We start from the raw sequence: 19,840 nt of genomic DNA on the forward strand, positions 1-19,840 counted from the left end.
AAAAACACGGGGGGGGGCCGCTAATAAGTCAAGAGTTTAACTACGATCGTGACAAAATACAAACGGGGCAAGCTTTTAATTTTTTGCCTTCTTGCATCCCTGTTATTGACCCTTGTTGGGTTTGGGAGGGGGTGCAGATTCAAACATCTCCAGAGCGGCTCAGGAGTTCCACATCCTCCAGGGTCGTGGATTTCTAGTCGGGGCGTGGGGAGGAAAACCAGGCAAAACTCCACAAAGCCATCCCATCCAAAGCGCAAGGAGCACTCGGGCGTCCCCATTCCCGTCTCCGTCTTAGAATGCGGCCTGTTTCGTGCTCAGTAAGCTAAAACTCAGCGGATCGGAGGCGAAGTTGGCGGGAGAGCCCAGGCCGAGCGCCTCCCGCTTTCCTCCCTTTCCCTTCCCTCTCCTTCCTTGCACCAAAACATCCCCAAGCGCCGCCGCTCCACCAAAGCCAAGCAGGGATCGCCGTGTTCCCCACGTGGGCTGGGCCGGGCCGGGCCGCGCGGCCAATCGGCTGCCGGGAAGCCCGCGCGAAACCCCGCCCGCCCGCCTCCCCCTCCCGCCGCGGCTGCTCCAAGTGATTAATTTTTGTCATATGACTGTCACACCGAATGGAGTCGGGTTCGCGGAACTAGCCGGCCGTCGCAGCTCGCGCGCGGGGAGGGGGGAGATCGCTGGCTGCTCCGGGCTTGGCCCCGCGAGAGCGGCGCGCTCCCAAAATGCCGCCCACACCCACCTTGTTGCAGAAGCTCTTCAACAAAAAGAGCGGCTTGGTCTCCCCCTGCAAGGAGCCCCGGGAAGAGTGCGTCTTCAGGTAAGGGGGCAGGCAGGGGGCGGGTGGAGCAGGGGCTGGGGCTGGCCCTGGGTTGGTTCCGGGGTCGGATCGCGGCGGGGCTGATCCCCATCCCCTCTCCGGCTTGGGGGCACTGCTTGGCTTCCTTGCTGCTCTTTGCGGAGTCGCCCTCTTCGCCTACCATCCGAGCCACGCCGCCGATTCTTCTCTTCCCCATCCCTAACTTGACACACCAGACTCTCCTTCTCTCCCAGCCTCCCCCCTTTTCCCCCCAGGAGGAGGCGGAGGGGCGGGCGGGGAGTTTTCCTGGCACCGTCTTGCCTTGGCGGCCACACAGCCGATCTGCCTCCCAGGCGGAAATCACACGGATGTGTCTCTTCGCCATGCGCCAAAACTTCGCGCAACGTTGTTTCTACTTTTTGAGGAGCTCCCTCTCGCTCCTCTTCCTCCTACTCGTGCCTCGGAGGATCGTGGCCGTCACGTGCGTGCAGAGCCGAGTATCCCCCCCCCAAAAAAAAATCACTTTCTTGAGTTGCAAAAAGAGAAACGGCTCCCCTCAAAAAGGGAGCCACTTCCCCTTGCTGCTTCTCAAGCTCTTCATTTGGGTTCTGTTGGGGAAAGAAAAGAAGAAGACCGGCTCTCTCTTCTTCCTCCTCCTTTCCCAGTGGTCCGTTCCCTCCTCCTTTCTTCAACTTTGAAGCACTAAATAGACAGTTAAATTAAAAATATATAATATGCCATCTGCACACACTTGGCTGTCTTGAAAGTGGAAGCGACGACGCTTGACTGCCTGGCAAGAGCCACCTTAAATCTTAAGGAGGGACAGTAAACGGCGGACTGTCTGGCTGCCAGTGTAGTGTAGGGTTACCAGAGAAATCTGCTTGATCTTGCCATAACAGAACCCTGCCTGGCTGGGCGAGGGTACCGAATAAACAGGCTGCAAGCCAAGGATGGTTCTGTGAAAGCCCTTTGTGCCTCTCGGAAAGTTCCTTTTGCGTCTCGTTTCCCTTAGTAATAATAACAGAAACAAAACGTACATTTCAGCTCTGTGACTGTGCAAGAGACTTGCCGCTGAACACTTTGGGCTTATGATATTCTTTCTTATCCTTTTGCCTGTTGATGGTCCAGTACAATCCTAGAGATACGCTGCTTATATTGGGGTCGCAGCAATAGTCAGAAATTGAATAACAGTACTGTTGGCACCCATATTTAAGCGCTGAGATCAGATATTACTTAGAAGCCTTTCCATTGTGTACTCAGCCAAAATTGTTTCTGAATGTCCTGTGCGTATTTCTTGGACCTGGGTACTACTGAGTTCTGCAGGAGTGACTTCCAGGCCTTAGGATGCAAACCTATGCACCCTTATGTGGGAAAACCTCACTGAATTCAGTAGGACTTATTTGTGAGTGATGAAATAGGGAACTGGGCTGCACATGACTTGCACAGATGAGGAATAGTATGCTTTTGGTGTTGAGTCTTCTATCAGCCCAATTCCACTGCTGCTGGAAAAGAAAGTTAGTTACCAACTTTGAATTTAGTATTAGAAGGCTGATGTGAGTGGAAATCATTTGCTTAAATTACATAACAGAAAATACTATGGTCTTGTAGAGGCTGCTAGGTGTTGCCACTGACTTCACTTTGACGAAGATTTCACTATTCCCACAAAATTTCTGTTTGACATTCTCCACTTGAATTATTTTCATTGTCTAACCATTTCGTTCAGTTTAACTATATTTCAAAACATAAAATAGATTGCCCAAAGGCTTCTTTGTGGAACCACTTACCAGCTTTGTTTAATTTTATACACAACCGTGTTACTGTTTGTTGGCACTGGGCGTTGATATCACCTGGTAATACTCCACTGTGCCACCTAGTCTTCAAGAACACCTAAATTAGCCCAAACAGTCAATCCTAGCTGCATCTACTCAAAGGTGTTTTATAAGCAAACCTAATACTGTATCTATCTGGCTACTTCTAGTGCGCCGTTTTATTAGACTATCAGTATGCAAATGGGAATTCCTTAATGACATGTGAATAAACATGCAGAAGTCATTGAAAATTCTTTTGGAGGTTGACATATTAAAGTCAGTGTTTAAGAAGATACATTTTTAAGAACATATACTTTGAAATAAATATTTCCACAAATAAGAAGCAAGCGCAGCTTTTAACATGCTATGTATTCCTTTCATGGCTTGGTCATGTATTCTATGGTTTCTGCTCTCCCATTTGGTTCTCACATTTTCTACTGTATTTATAAAGTATTTTCAGGACAGTACATTGCAAAGCATGCAAAGCCATTTAGCTATGGTGAAATACTAGCTAAGCATCAAAAGATTTTCATGTACTTAATGGGCTATGTACTTTTCACAGTTGTAGATATTTCAGAGGTGGCCCTATGAACAGGGTGAGGTGGTCTTTTGGGTGACACTATTGTCACTTATTTAGAGGCATATGTCTATCATCATTATCGGAGGATGTTTGGATCTTCTGTATTAGGAATCACATGCAGGTTGTTGGAAATATACATTGGGTTGAATCCAGACTTCATCTTCTGCAAATGGAAAGACTCCTGTCCATGGAAGGCTCTTGGTCCAGCAGAAGGATCTTGCAGATGTAAAGCGGGGGAGGTGACTTTTGCTGATTTTCTCTTCCCTTGATGCCACCTGTCATGCTGTTCTGGAGGGCCCTCATGTCTCCACATTTTTTCTGAGCATGCAAGGATCTGTAAAGGGAAGGGGGAATCGACAAAAGTCACCTTCCCCACTTAGGCTGGAAGGAGCAAAGCTTGGATCCAAGCCATCGGTTACATCTGCTGAAGACATACCCTGCCATAAACATTGTGCACTTTATTTTAGTCTCCTCATTAAATAAGGGGTTGACATTTTTATTTGGTTACAACCAATACCAAAGCATACATAAGTAGGGATGGACTTGAGGGCCTACATAAGACTTTCTATCTGCATTAAGTTATTAAAAGTTTTTTTTTCTACCCATAGATACAGCACAGTTATATTAGTTAGGTAGCACGTCATGGAGAATAGGTCAGTCGGCAGTTATTTGGCTGTGGCAGCTAACATTTCAGAGGCAGCATAGTCCTTGCTACCAGTTGCTGAGTACCAGGGCAAGAGTTTCTTGTCCTCACCATTGAAATCAGAATGTGGGACTAGCTCCTGTATTCTTTTCTAGTGGTTATTGGTGTGGTTGCATATCCTCAGCAGTGTATTTATTTCACCCAAAGAAAGCACTGGACCTGGCACAATTCTGTGTGGGTATGTCATCTGTGGTGGGCCAAAGTGTTCTGTCAGTGCGGGACATGCTTTTGACAGCATCTTGCACCCAAAGAAAGTGTTGAGACAGACATCCATATTGTAGAAGAAGACTCCAGGAGGTGTGTGTGTATCATTTGGGGTGTCTCAAATCCATTTTGGAGGTGCACACCTCCGGTTCCTTATTTCTTGCTGAAGTCTTTGTTGTGCATTTTGAGTGTTGAGCACATTGGGGGAAATTATTGTGAAAGGGACAGTCCTCCATTCATGGAGATATGTGATACTGTGTAGATACTTAAAAACCTCCGTTCTCTTTTAAAAGATGTTTTGCTTGAATTGTGATTTAAAATGTCATACAAATAAACAACTGGGAACTAGGAGTAACCAACTTCAGCACTGTAGGGAAAGCAGCAGTGTGGTGTGGGGGTGAGAGCGTGGGATCTCAGGGGCGGATCTCCATTCAGAATCTCACTTAGCCATGAAACTCATTGGATGACCTTGGGCCACTCACCATTTTTTAACTTCGCAGGTTTGTTGTGAGGATAAAATGGAGGATGGGTGAAGGAAACGGTGTATGCTGCCTTAAGCTTCTTGGAGGAAAGGCAGGCTAGAAATGTAGTGAGTAAATGTTGTAAGTGGGTGAGCCAACGGGGCATTTCTTACGTTTTTGTGTTTGGTGCAATGCTTAGCATCCTGTAAATCCCTAATTAGTATTAGATTGTTGTTGTATAACATTTTTAAGAACAAGGATATTAAATCATTCACAAAGTAGAAGTGAGTATTCTAGCCAAGTCCTTGCTTGCTTTTCTCATTCTTCCAGAGGAAGAAGGAACAGCAAGACATAAATTGTAGTAAATATCCAGATGTTAAGGTGGCTCCTTTATTTGGAAAGATCATTTTTCTTAAGAAAAATAGCCATGCATTGCATAAACTCAAGGTGGCTTGGAGTGGCTGTTGGCATTTGGATTGGGTTGGTTATTGACAAAAGAGGACAATCAAAATTATTATTGGAGGCCTTTTCTTTTACCTAAAGGATACTGGGTATCTTGTTATTCTCTCCAGTACAGATTTTTACTTCCCTTCCCCTGTCATCAGAACTGTTGCTTATGAAATTTATAGAGCAATCCTGTGCAATTTTACTCAGAAGCAAAGCCAACTTTGTGTAGTGGAGGTTACTCCAAAAAAATTATTGTTAAAGCCTTAAGGATATGTTTTAGTTTTGTAGCTAAACTTACAAACCCACAAGCCCAGGTTCAGAGCTAACACTAAACCAACGAATTCCCCAACCAAATAATGTGTTCAAGAATGCATACGCTAGTGTGCGCTTCAAAATGCATATATTAGTGACAGCAACGTTTAAACACGTGGTATAGTAGGAGGAACTTTGCATTAAAATGTATTTTTAGGCAAATTTGCAGCTGAAATCTTTGCTCTGAGAATCTGCAAATTTGCTGCTTTGTGCTAAGCCACAGTTTGGCTTAGTGTTGCATGCGGATTGGGGTTGTTCATGCATGGCTAGTAAGCGGGAACTCAGCTGACTTCATTGACTCGCATGTGGGTTCATTACTTGATTAAGAGTTTTTTGGTTGCTGCACACTGTTCCCTTGAAGCAACTACCTGAGATGTTATGTCTCAATGCATTTTTCTAAAAGTGTTTAGATTCCTTCCTGGGTATGCTCACGAGCCAGTTTTATAGTTGTTCTAAGCATGTCCTTCATCAATGCTCCCTTCCACCATTTTTCTTTACTTGAAGGAGTAATTTGTTTTATTATTTGAATCCCCTCAGCTGTTTCAAGGCACAATTCACCCTTGAGGGCACAAAAACTCATAGTATGCTAAGTCCAAATTTGTGTTCTTGAAATGTTCTTACACTTCCTTTTAAAATGGCAAACACTGAAATACTTTTGTAAACACCAGGTTTATAATAGAACAGAATTTTCAGACAGTCTGGTAGTATGTTCTGGCTTTTTTAACAAATGACAAAACTTGCAATCAGTTGAAGAACATATGCCCAAAGTGATGAAAAATGCTTACTTTGGGCTGGGTTTTCCCTTATTTATTTAAACATCTAGAGTTGCATCCAGTGCTGCAGTTCTGCTTGTGAAACAGATTCCATGCAAGCAACGTAACTTCCTTTTCTCCTCCTTCCAGTGCTCTGCCCTCCCCGCTTTCAAGGGTTGGAGAGGGGCACCAGGAGCAGATTCAGGGAGTGCTTAGGTGGAGGAGAGGAAACTGAAGTCCTGTGATGTCAACAAACCATAGTCTACCCTAGACTGGAGGCTGGGGAAGGGCAAAAACTCAAAATCTTTCTGGAGTGATTTTGACAGTGAGCCTACCTATGGGCTCAGAAAGAGAGAGAGAGAAAGTGGGGGTGGATCCTCTGAACATATATTTTCCTCCCTGCTCAATAGAGTCTTCTCAGATGCAGCAGAAATCACCAGTGCCCCAGGCTATGGATTCTTGGCTGGAACTCCAATTGAGGAAAACAAAAGAAAGCATAAAATAGGGATAGGAAAACAGCAAGGGGTCTCTTAAGCTTTTTATTCCACCATCACCACCCAGCTTTCATATGTTCAACCCCACTGTAATCCTACTTCCACCCGGAATATGGGCATTAAGGCTTCTGTTCTTTACCTGCTTACCTGGGAATAAGCACCACTGAAGTCAGTAGACCTCTCATCTGAGTAGACAAGAAAGGGACTGCACTGTAGGCCTGGTAGCCTCTGAAGTGGCCTGTCTTCTGTCCCTTCTTGCCCCTTTCCTATACTTTTACCTCAGCTGTGGGTGAGCGGGCTCCAGGAATATTGTGGGATGTACCTAGCGATTGGCTTGGTTGGCTCCTGCCAAAGGCACAGGCCCAAGGGAGCGAAAAAATCGCTCCTCTTCACTCTGACTCGGAGTGTTTAGGAGCCTGATAGTCCACACGCTTCCTGGGCCGCTCCCCCACTCCACGGCCTGGCAAGGTGTGCAGGCTTCTCTGGGTGCCTTGGTGGAGGAATCTGGTCGCTGGCATGGCAGTTGCAGTAGCCCTGCCAGTAGGGTTGGGGTGGGTGGTCTCAGTTGGCCAACAGCGCTATTAGAAGTGTGAGCAGAGTGCCCAGTAGGGCTCAGAGGGAAGAAAGAAAGATAGTGGGCAAGAGTTACAGGAGGAGGGAAAAGGGAGGGAAGAAGGAAGGAGGCAGAAGGGTAAGCAGCGAGTGGAAGGAGGGAGACAGCAAGGCAGACTGACAGACCAACAGAGGAGGAGGAGAGGCTGAGCAGAGCAGACCCTGATGGCAGAGTGCAAAAGCAAACTTTCTGAGTTTCTGGTCCATGGGCTCTCCTGGCTTCAGAGCTCCTTGCCAAGGATGCAAGGGCACCTAGGTAGGCCTCTGTCCCTGTCCCCAGAGAGTGGTGCAGAAGTCGTTCATGAGGCAGTAAGGTAACTCAGGAATACTTTGATCAACTGCGCTTCAACGGCATTAAGCTTGAAAAGCTGATCCATTAATTAATAAAGCAGCTGAAGCATCACAATTAACTAAGGCACACACTTACTTGGGGAAAAGCTTGCTTATGAATGGGTTGTGCAACTGCTCACAAACCAGTTTGCCCAGGGGCTCACCTTATCTCTCAAAGCTGCCAAAGGCTCTTTCTTCCTCTCTAGGGAATCGGCTGCGCTCCTTTCTCTGACTTCTGCTTCCCCCTCCCCCTCCTTTTCACAGACAGTACATGAGGAGAGAAGTGACTCAGTACAGGCTCCTCATTAAGAGCTGTACCCGTCTCCCCTTTTGGGGAATTCGTAGAAGTGCATTTCCTTCAAGCGTCTCACCGCTTTGAGCAATAACAAAATGCCTGACCTCTAATAAATGCTACAGCGATGGAAGCCAACACAGCACAACCACTTCCAGCATTTCGCAAAAGGAATTAGAAGTTGTGTCCAAAGCATGGGGTTTAACGTATTTCTTCTGCCTCAAGGGAGGGGGAAAAGTGAAACTGACTCATTTCATACTTCTGACTGTGGCTGGGTTCTCTGACTCTCACTATCATCACCATCCTGCTTTTTCAGTCAGGTCTCAGGGCCTGAGTTCATCGCAGTGGTCATGAGTTGTTCTTTCGCCGACGTGTGACACTATGCCATGTCGTCTGTGTTATCACTTCCTTGTCTGCCTGTGTGGTTTACTAAGATTGGACTGTGACATCTGACACATTTGGGCTGCTTGCAGTGCATTCTGCCTGCATCGCACAGCTCTTTAGTTCAGTCTCCTTCCTCTTTGGGGTATAAAGCTCTTTCAGAAGAGGCTGAGCCAAAGCAGCAAATCATTTGGGTTCCTCTTTTACCCTCATAGGACATTGCAAACAGTCATAGTGGCACTTGTAAGTTAAGGCATTGATGCAACCGTTTGCCCAGCACAGACACTATTTCAGTATTTGCTTAACGGAATAAATCTACTTCATGCCTTTGCCTAGAAATTCGGGTGCTTTTTCTTCTTGCTGTGGCCAGACCTACTACAGTGGTACCTCAGGTTACATACGCTTCAGGTTACAGACTCCACTAACCCAGAAATAGTACCTCGGGTTAAGAACTTTGCTTCAGGATGAGAACAGAAATCGTGCTCCGGTGGCGCGGCAGCAGCAGGAGGCCCCATTAGCTAAAGTGGTGCTTCAGGTTAAGAACAGTTTCAGGTTAAGAATGGAGCAGCAGCATGTTCCTTCTTCCTAGAATAACTTGACCTGCATGACTTGGAAGCTGAACGTCCATTTCCTTACCCTTTTGTTTGGGTCCAGGTTTTGATTTTGTTTTTTTAATGCTGCTTCCGGAGAAGTTTTTAAGGGGGAGGATGGTTTCGTAATTATGTAAGAGCGTTCTCCTCTTGCTGCATTGTAGCTGAACGTGTGCAAGTAACTCAAGGAAGGAGCCACTAATTTGATCGGGATTACACTGGATTTACATGTATGATCAGTGCAAGTTAGGAAGGGTGTGCAGAGTTTTGTCAGTCAAAAACAGGAAGCAACCTCAGCCGTTTTGGGTGTGTTCCCAAGATCTCTTGATATGGATTTGGTTGCTCTTAACACATGCTATTCTCTCCCCGCTGTTTGGAGCAACTTAAAGACTGGTGTTGTTGAGATGTGTATCTCAAGTGTGCTTCTGTGCAGTGAGCACTCTTTATCTCCCAAACCAGCCTTTGAAATGAATTCATTTACCTTGATACTGAATCCGTTTATTGATTAAATATTGATTTCTCTGGAAATGCTAAAAAGAGATCAGTCCAGCCACAGTTTTGCTGTTTTATGTCCTGTTACTCTTTTAATTTGCACCTCTCCCACTGAGAGCAGTGTGATTGATGGTCAGTATGCACACTGACTCATTGTTATGAGAGCAGTACCAGCACCACTCCTCCCTGCACTGATGAGGTAGCATGAGGAGCTCTGGACCACACATGAGGAGTCCACATTGACTCCTTCCTTTGGAAACACCAACCTTCAGGAAACTGGATTACTGCTAGCCTGAACAGGAGTCCCCTGCTGGACTCTTCCTACATAGTTTTGGGCTTCTTGCATTACCCTACAGTGCTGGCAGTGAGAATAGTGGACCAGTTCTGAATATTGACTGGACCATGTCCTCAATTTGCATGGGCATATGTATGGAGCACAACTATTCCGTTTCCACTGACACAAAAGATTGCATTCAGAAGGGACTTCCCCTTTGCAAGTAGATCCCTGGTTTTCAAAAAGCAAGACTAGTTCTTCTGTTTAGTGATCAGTTATTGCATGACTTTTATTTTATCAGATCCTATAAAGCACCCTCCATTTCCATAGCTTAACTCTCAGTGGGGATAGATGAATCAGTCCATTTAAGTTTCATTCAGTGTCTCATCTTTACAATCTTAAATTCATTTCACACCACTACTGCATGTGCTCATGTTTTTTTTTTTGTTTTTTAAAAAGACCCCAGGAAAATTAATACACATTTTGGTGATCATTTCTCCTAATATACATATTGCGTGTGTGCAGTTATGCCTGGCACATGTGTTTTTGCTAAGATACACCAATTTGTATGTATTCTTTGCAAGGAGACCTGCATTGCAAAAAAGTATGCATTTGAAGGAGACCTGATTTTCATTTTGTCTATTGGTTTGGGAAGTGTGGATTTGTTTGCATGAAAGTGCAAGCAGAATAATCCCCCCCCCCCATCCCTAGCGTTCAGACTAAGCTCAGATCTAGAGAGCTGTTACGCTTCCATCCAATATGACTGTACACATCCAGCATGATTCTCTCCCCTTCCCATCCTTTAAGAGTAGGGTTCTAATCTGACCCCCACAACATGGCTCTTTGGAAAGCTCTCCTGAGTTTCACAAATGGTTTGCTGTTAATTATGGAAGGCTGCTTTTCAACAGGCACAAATCCAAAAGCCAGTTTGATATCTGGCAGTAGTTCCTGGGCGTTCTTATCCTGGTCTACATCTTTGTATAGTTCTCAGAAGATATTCCATATATTTTAATGGTTATGTCTTTGGACCTTGTAGCAAAAACAAATGAAAATGAAAAATCATTACTGTACAAGATTATTTCATTAATTGTGATTAGTATACTTTATATCATGATTACGAATTTTGCTTTACTAGTTCAACTACCAGTAATTTCTGTATTTATTTATTTTTTAATGCTTTTTATTGAGTTTTAAATTATTATTCGTATACATATTCCATTCATTCTTTAACATATATTGTACATATATAAACCAAACAATAACAATATTTCTTCACAAGTGACTTCCCACCACCTCAATGCAGCTTCTTATTTCTTCCTTCTCTTTTCCAGCTGTGTTGTATTTCCTTATTACCCTTCTCTTACACAATATATCTTATCGCTCTATTTTTTAATTTGAGAACAGTGTTTTCCCATATAATCTTTTGCACATTCCCACTTCTTTTTAAATTTTGGGTTTGGTTGGTTCCTAATAGCGCCTGTCATTTTTGTTAATTCCAAATACTCATACAATTTAGTTTGCCATTCTTCCTTTGTTGGTGTCCTATCCCACTTCCAATTTCTAGCCATTAACATTCTTGCTGCTGTTGTAGCATATAGGAACACCCCTTTTTATCATTTGAAATATCAATTGTCATAATGCCCAGAAGAAAGGCTTCAGATTTCTTCTCAAATGTTTGTCTGAATATTTTTAAAAATTTGTCATAGACAGTATTCCATTCTTAAAAATTTTGTCACAACCCCACCACATGTGGTACATCATTCCTTCCCCTTTATTTATCCTCCCCTCACCTGCTGCATGACAGGGTTTGCCTGACCGTCATTTAATGACAGCAACATGCTGGGGCTATACAGAACGTAAACTGTCAAAATACATGAATTAATAGAGGAATTAATACTATTGCATGGAAGGGATCATTTTACATAAGGATATATGTACTTTCAGGGGACATGGGGGGCGCTGTGGGTTAAACCACAGAGCCTAGGACTTGCCGTTCAGAAGGTCGGCGGTACGAATCACCATGACGGGGTAAGCTCCCGTTGCTCGGTCCCTGCTCCTGCCCACCTAGCAGTTCGGAAGCACGTCAAAGTGCAGGTAGATAAATAAGTACCACTCCGGCAGGAAGGTAAACAGCATTTCCGTGCGCTGCTCTGGTTCACCAGCAGCAACTTGGTCATGCTGGCCACATGACCCGGAAGCTGTACGCCGGCTCCCTCAGCCAATAAAGCGAGATGAGCACCGCAACCCCAGAGTCGGCCACGACTGGACCTATTGGTCAGGGGTCCCTTTACCTATATGTACTTTCAAGCTCCAAATAATTTTACCTGCAGGTAGTGAATATCTTAAGCCACCCATCTCAAATTCATTGGGTGGAATACAGCATAATACTAAGTGGGGTATGCATACATGGAACAAGGTCTGCACATGATCAATGAGATTTTCCTCCCTATCCTCACCCTGCGTGCCCCCTAAACCTGTTCTGGGGTTTTCTTCAGCCCTCCAAAGCAGATTTAGGGGGCATGGTGGAGGAGGGGAACCCTGTGGTGTGTGCAGCCCTTACCATAAATTCAAATGCTGTTGCCTGTGACATTTTATTGTTAAGTACTAATGATAGGGGACGCGGGTGGCGCTGTGGGTTAAAGCCTCAGCGCCTAGGACTTGCCGATCGAAAGGTCGGCGGTTCGAATCCCCGCGGCGGGGTGCGCTCCCGCTGCTCGGTCCCAGCGCCTGCCAACCTAGCAGTTCGAAAGCACCCCCGGGTGCAAGTAGATAAATAGGGACCGCTTTCTAGCGGGAAGGTAAACAGCGTTCCGTGTGCTGCGCTGGCTCGCCAGATGCAGCTTGTCACGCTGGCCACGTGACCCGGAAGTGTCTCCGGACAGCGCTGGCCCCCGGCCAATAGATGTGAGATGGGCGCACAAACCCCAGAGTCTGTCAAGACTGGCCCGTTCGGGCAGGGGTACCTTTACCTTTACCTTTACCTTTACTAATGATAGTGCATTTCCTAAGCAACATCAGTATGTAGTCTTGGCTCACAAGAGATCCATTTCTCAAATGAAGCTGTTATTTCTTGGGCTCTGATTCCTAACAAAGAAAACAGACTAATTCAAAATTCAGTAAGTGGGCATTCCAGGGCAGACAAATTGTCCATTGGAAAAATGCAGTGAACCCTAGGGGGTTGGCATCTTTTCATTTTTATGCTATGGTTTCCTTATCAGTTTTCATGCAGCTTTCTGTGGTTCTGCTGTAACATGTCTTGAATCAGGATATGGTGCTGCCTAGTAAGCTGTTTGCAGAGCAGGACTGCCTCCTCCCTTTCCTGAAGCCAAGGAGGCAGCTGGAGAGTTCTTACTTACAGTGATCAGGGAGGGTGGAGCCCTGACAATTGAGAGCTATTGTGTCAATGCAATGTGCAATGCTGATCTGATCTGATCTGCCTCAAGGAGTAGTTGAAACAGCTTAAAAATGGCAGTTTTCAACTTGGATAGCTAAGGAGGCCCATAGCTGCCTCTACCCTCAAAGTTAGTCCACTGCATCATTCTGTTTTCAGGCTGTGGGTTCTCCCTCCACTCCGCAAAAAGGTATTGCAAACCCATGGATGCCAGGCTTCTGTATATATATATATATATAGAGAGAGAGAATATGTAGTCTGTGTTCCTCTTTCTCTAAATGATTTAATATAAAATTTCAGCCCTTTAAAAATCTAGCAATTGAAAAACTAAGGCCTGGTTCAGATGTAATAGGAAACCATGGTTTCCTGCTATGAGAGCAGACTGTGGTGGGCTTCTCTTTCTGATTTTGAACTAACTGCAGTCCCCTGTGACAGCCGAACTTGGGGAACTGAGGTTTGAGTAAACGGTGATCATGGAAATTCCGAAAGCAGAATTTGATTCTGGCTTGTTCAAACTAACCACAGTTTTCAAATCACAGTTCCTAAGTTCCAGTGTCACAGGGAACAATGTGTAGCTTAAAATGGAAAGCAGAAGCTTCTGGCATCCTCCTTGTGGATGTGAAAGATTAGCAGAGAGAGTGAGAGCCTGAGGCTCCTTATACGTTATTTTCTGATACAGCTGAACTTGACCAATGTATCCTAGTTTCTACTTACAGTGGAACCTCTGGTTACATACTTAATTCGTTCTGGAGGTCCGTTCTTAACCTGAAACTGTTCTTAACCCGAAGCACCACTCTAGCTAATGGGGCCTCCTGCTGCTGCTGCGCCACCAGAGCATGTTTTCTGTTCTCATCCTGAAGCAAAGTTCTTAACCCGAGGTAATATTTCCAGGTTAGCGGAGTATGTAACCTGAAGCGTATGTAACCCGAGGTACCACTGTACTTACCTTCAGTTTGTATTCTTTTAGAAGAGATACTGCCATTTTTAGTTGTGTATTTTTAGTTGCATGAAGGATACAGTGTTGGTAGTCTATAGATCAGTGTTTTTCAACCACTGTTCCGCGGCACACTAGTGTGCCGCGAGATGTTGCCTGGTGTGCCGCGAGATGTTGCCTGGAGGGAGGCGGGCGAGTCGGGCGGCGAGAGGCGGGGCGGCGGCAGCGAGGAGAGGCCGCCCAGCGCGGGGCTCTCGCCGTCTGCCTGCCTGGCTGCCTGCGAGCTCGGCGGGCAGCGCCTCCGTCCGCAGCGCCCGCCTAGCGGCTCTCATTCCTTGCCCCTGCCAAAGCTCACCCAGCCAAGCCGCGCTCTCCTTCCTGCCTCGCTTTGCTGCCTCCTCCCCCCCCCCACCCCCAAAGCTTGGAGGTTCCCTGGCAAGGGGGAGGTAAAAAATTTGAAACTTACACTTTCGTGCGTCCCTCCCGGCATGACGCTGCGCGCTGACGTCACGGGGCTGTAATGGTGGTGTGCCTCGAGATTTTTTTCATCAAACAAGTGTGCCTTTGCCCAAAAAAGGTTGGGAAACACTGCTATAGATGACAACAGACCATACAAATATAGACCATACAAATTCAGCTTAACAGCCATGTATGGTACTCCTTCTGGATTGTATGTAGCCTGCATCTGCTTTAAGGTCATTTCTTTTCTGGAATGGGCCAGCAAGTAATTGAGCTTCTGTCAGCACTGTAGGCTTTTAATGATGCCTCCATGTATCTAGATGACACGTTCAACTATTAACCTTCCTTTTAATGCTACCACAAACACCCATACCTTTCATTTTGCTCAATTTGCCATTGCATACATTTGATATATAGCGGACAAGGAAGGGAAGCCAAATCCCATTGAGCTGCCACCTGTTTTAGGTGATTAATGAACAAACTGAGGAAGTTCCAACAGAAGCTTAACATTGTGGCACATTGCCCACTTATGCTGGGGTTCCATTTGGCTGCCTCCCACCCCACCCCAATCCCTGCTGTGTCCCGTGATGAAGTGGACTTTCTTAAAGTCTTCTTTCAAGACAATGGCCCAACAGTCATCTTCCGAAGCCTTCATTTTTAAACCATTGTGTTGCAATTCTTATGCCTCCGGGAGGTGTTTTTTTTTATTGAAAATAGGCTGCATGCATCAGGGAAGTGGAACATAAAAGATTTATTGGCCAGTATGTGTTTTGGCTTACCTGAATGCATGTATTTTCAAACAGATCTTTTGGTCATGAATAGCTGTTATTGTTGAGGCCGGGATATTAGAAATCTGGATGAGACGTGACACAGGCTCACAATGAATTACAATAGGCTCATGTACATTATTGAGAGAAAGGTCAATTTAAAAAGTACCTTGATCTAATGATCATGATTTTGTTTTTCATGTGTTTGAGTAGACTTTTTTATTGTACAAAGTTAGCAGAGACAGCACTAGTTGAAAAGGGAAGGCTTGTGGAAACCCAGATGTACTGCAAGCAGCTGTGTGACATTAGAGTTTTAAGACATATATTTAAGGGATTTGAATGGGACTTCAATAAGAATGCATATATAGAGTGTAACATACCTTTGCACACTTCCCATTTAAATCAGATGGGCTTACTACTGGAACAAGAATTGATAGCAGCTGTAGAATACATTCTGGTATTTATGCAATCATTAACCCCATTCAGAAGCTATAATTGCTGACGTGATGAGGGATGGTGGAGACCAGCACTTTAACTCCATCCCCTCACTGCTGTCCGCATAGTATTCAAAAGATCCCCTTTTTTGCCCATGTTTTCTCATGTAGCCCATGTTTGGGAAACCTGTCTTGGCCCTTTCTCTTCTCTGTGTTGTGTTTGGCTCCCACACGCTGTGACTTACAGTACTAGCGTCTTCATTGTGAAATGCTATTTAAACGACGCGCTGCTTTGGCCCAATAACCAGGGGGCATGGAGTAATTATGTCATCCAAATCCTTTGGAAAGAAGGGAAAGAAAACATCCAGAGTTTTGCGAGAGGCGTGATGGTCATAGGAAGCTGCCCCTATGCCAAGTCAGATCCATCGGCCTGTCGGGCCTCAGTATTGTTGACACTGACTGGCGATCACATTGCAGGGTTTCAGACAGAAGTCACTCTCAGCCATACCTGGAGATGCAAGGGATTGAATCTGGGATCTTTTACACGCTCTACCACTGACCTTCAAACTGTTCCTGCCTCTGTGCTGTCTTGCCTTTCCCCCATTAACACTACCATATGAACAGCTCCTTGTCGTGGCTTTGTTTTGCTTTCCACAGCATAGCAGTGCCAGCAGCTTTCTTGGGGTTTCCTGTCTGCCCTCAAATGGCCAGGAAAACCCTGCTCTGCTGGTGTTTCTAAGCTGTGGTGACAGGAAAGCTAAATATCCTGCCGCTTTCCCTAGGAATACAGGGAGACGCTTTTTCATGTGAACCCCTCACATTTCCTGAGAACTGATGCCAGCAGCTCTCAAAATTGCCTGCCCTGGTGCTCAGGAGAGGGAGGAAGAAAAGACTGCTAGGAGTTGCGCTAGCCATGAGTGTCTCGTGAAGTCAATAATAGCATGTTGGCCTGAGATGACATTGCTTTGAGCTGTGGTCACAAAAGTGGGTGTGGTGTGGTTACATTTTACGTATGGAAACAGTTTTTTATTCTGCAAATGGTAATTGTTATGTAGAGGGAAGTGCAATTCTTAAAGTGCCTTGGTGAATGTCACCCAAAATGATAAAACTAGGTTGAAACTGGTTATTTGCTAAAGCATATTTTTGTAAACATTGACATGCATGAGATGTGGGTGAAATTTCAGCGGGTCTGGGAAGTTTCCCTCACGGAGGGAAGCATTCACCACCCCACAAAGCCCATCGCACAGTCCTTCCCGGCTAGCTTTTATAAGCCAGGATGGGCAAGGATGAAGGAGACAAGTGGTTGGTTTCACTCGTCCAAGCAGCCTGTCCACATCCTCGGGGGTAACAGATTGGAATTGATCCCACACAACTTGACTAGACAGGACTCTAGCACTCTCCCGCCCCGGCCCTGCTCCCACGGTGGAGTCTACCTCTTCTCGAATCTGAGCGACTTTATCTGCAAAAAACTTTGCAAAGTCATTGCAGGAGATCATGTGGCCCCTACTGGGCCCTGATGGAGCAGGTGGTTCTGCTAAATTGTGAACCACCTGAAAAAGTCTCCTGCTGCTGTTTTCTGCAGATGCAATAGAGGCGGTGAAGAAAGTCTTCTTCGCCATCGCTATCGCCACTTGGTAGGCTCGACATTGAGCTCTAACCCGTGTCCGGTCAGATTCAGAATGGGTTATCCACCACTGGCGCTCTAGCCGTCTCAACGATTGTTTCATTGCCCTCAGATCCGTGGAAAACCATGGGGCTGTCCGGGCTCCATGCAACCGGAGAGGGCGCTTTGGAGCCAAACAGTCAATAGCCCTGGTTAACATCTGCATTATACATTTAAACCATATGAAACCGCCCCCCCCCCCCAAGAATTCTGGGCCCTGAGGTCTGTTAAAGGTGCTGATAATTGTTAGGATTGTTAGGAGACCACTATTCCCATCTTAGAGCTACAATTCTCAGAGTGGTTTAACAGTCATTCCTCCTTCCCAAGTAACTCTGGGGGGAATAGCATATTTCAGGATCTGTGTGGGTCCAAACCACACGCCAACACAGGCTTGGTGCTTTTGAATTTTCTAACTCAGGGCTTTCAAGAGGCTTGATCTTCAAGTGGATAACTAAACAGCCTTTGCTACAACTGTGACCTTGGTTTTTTTAAGGGTTCTTTAAACCAGAACTCAGGAAATGACAAAAATGCCACTAAGCGTATGTCCTACTTCTCAAGTCAACATCATGACGGATAATCATAGCGTTATAGGAAAAAATATATAAATGGTCTGCTGGTTCTAGATTGTTGGGATTTTGTAGGATTGAATGTTTAGACTTTGTTCTTGGCTATGTGCTCCTCCATATGATGTCACTTGTTCTTGGCTTGTTCTGATGTCCTTAAGGTTGCATAACACTAAACTAAGTACTTTCTTTCTGTGTCTGTGCTATATTAATCTTACCCAAAATAGTTTCAGGTCACTCACGATAGCTTAAATTGGAAAAGAGTCAAAGTTTCCTCTTCTGGGGAAGCTGAGTGGTTAATAGTGGAAGTTTAAGCTATTCAGTAGTTGAGTTGAAAGTGTATATAGCATTGCTACCTTAGTGTCGCATATGGCATTAAGTTACTGGAGTCCAGGGAAGTTAGTTATTTAAATTTATTTTCCCGCCTGCACATCTACCAGATAAGGGTAAGTCTAGACAATAACTTGTGTTTTGTTTGTTGCTTGCGAGATCAGTTACTGACATTTACATCAGTAGGGTGTCCACATCACACTGTCTGTACTACACGTCCCATGGGAGTTTTTGTTTTGTTTTCTTGTGTGTGTTTTTTTTGCAACAAAAACAAAACATTTTGCTCATTTGTACATTTGGTAAGCGCAGAAGTCTTGTGGCATTCTGCTTCCTGCCTGTATTGTCGTGCTTGATGGCGATTTGTGCTATTATATCTTTTATATAGACCAGCAGCAGACAACCAGAGAGCTGAATTTTCCCCAGCCAAGCTACTGTGGGAGCTGCGCTCCCTGGCAATGATGCCATTACAGCTCAGCTCAGGAATGTCCAGTTCAGCCTTTCTCAACCTTGGGTCCCCAGATGTTCTACAACTCCCACCATCCCTGACCACTGGCCATGCTGGCTGGGAATGATGGGAGTTGTAGTTCAACAACATATAGGGACCCAAGGTTGAGAATAGCTGGAGAGACTAGTTCCATGACCTGAAAAGTCTGTCAACCTGCTTCTTAGCTGTCATTGGCCACTAGTGACATTATGTAGCCCCTTTTCCCTCTTTTTGCATCATGGGTGCAGAGAGGTACATGCCGCGATACTGTCGCAGCACCCATTTTTGTTAGCATTTGTTACAGGGGAAGGAATTAGATGCTGATGGCCCTTCTGGTTTTTTACTAACATCTAGGTTCGTTCTGACAGGACTATTACCGGAGGAACTGTTGTGTGTCTAAACTTCTGTGCTAAAACGTTCCTAAGTCCTGCATCCAGAGCTTCCTAATCGCGCAATCAGAATAACTACACATGACCCAGTCAGAATGTTCAAATGCTGGGCAAATACTCCAGCCAAATGGAAATGCTTGTCTTAAGTCCTGAGAAGTTTAGTGGGAGGAGAGGCCAGCACATTCCTAAACTGCAGCGGGTCCTCTTCTTTTATCTTTCACACATCCTTTGCAATTTGTTTTGCTCCATAGCTGGGAGCAGAAGGCTGCTTGGAGTTCCAACAAAACTGAGGGACATTTGTTGTGTTGAGGTCAAGGAGGCATGTGCAGTTACCTCTTATTTTCCCTATAATTAGCAAAACCCAGCATCTTTTGCTAGTCAAATAGTATAAAACATTTTGAGTCTTTAGGGAAGTGAAGGGCATAGTAAAGAAATAGTGCGGCCCTGTGCATAGTTTAGCAGAGAAGTAAGTCTCCCGGTGTTCAGTGGGGCATACTCCCAGGAAAGTGTGTGTAGGACTGCAGCCAGAGAGCTTGAAGCCCGACTGTACAGTTCAAGCAAATCAATTAATAAATGGTGAATCAAGAATAAAAGGAGAAGGAGTTTTTCCAGGCAAGAGGATATGGCTGTTTCAGGGATTTGTTTGAAACAACAACTGAAGTTGCAACCCGTTCACCGAATTTCCCTCTTCTGTATTCCCTAATACAATAAACTGGCAGAACAGGCATTGCCATTCCTTTGAGGTTAGACCTTGCATCCTTGTTTGCTCAAGTCTCATTTGTGTCTCATGACTGAATGAATCAACACCTAATGAGGCAGTCACATGAGGGACAGAGTCAACCAGGACTCATAGGCTGCATGTTGTAAACCTTGGAAGCACCCTGCTTGCAACTTGCTTCAT

At 45.3% G+C, this 19,840-nt stretch overlaps 1 protein-coding gene across 3 annotated transcripts in view; it reads left to right on the forward strand.

Moving 5' to 3' along the window:
- The first annotated feature begins 615 nt into the window (after positions 1-615).
- FNIP1 (folliculin interacting protein 1) overlaps positions 616-19,840 on the forward strand; it is a 94,169-nt gene continuing 74,944 nt past the window's right edge. Inside the window, exon 1 of one of the 3 annotated variants that reach the window (XR_014216562.1) lies at positions 616-814. Coding sequence is in view for 2 of the 3 variants with exons in the window: in XM_082211478.1 (XP_082067604.1) it covers positions 720-814 (95 nt within the window). In the remaining variant the exon portion in view is untranslated. The remainder of the gene's footprint in view (positions 815-19,840) is intronic. The other 2 variants (XM_082211478.1, XM_082211479.1) reach the window with 2 other exon arrangements.

This window comes from Podarcis vaucheri (assembly GCF_965113315.1).
Source record: "Podarcis vaucheri genome assembly, chromosome: 2".
Taxonomy (NCBI): Eukaryota; Metazoa; Chordata; class Lepidosauria; order Squamata; family Lacertidae; genus Podarcis; species Podarcis vaucheri.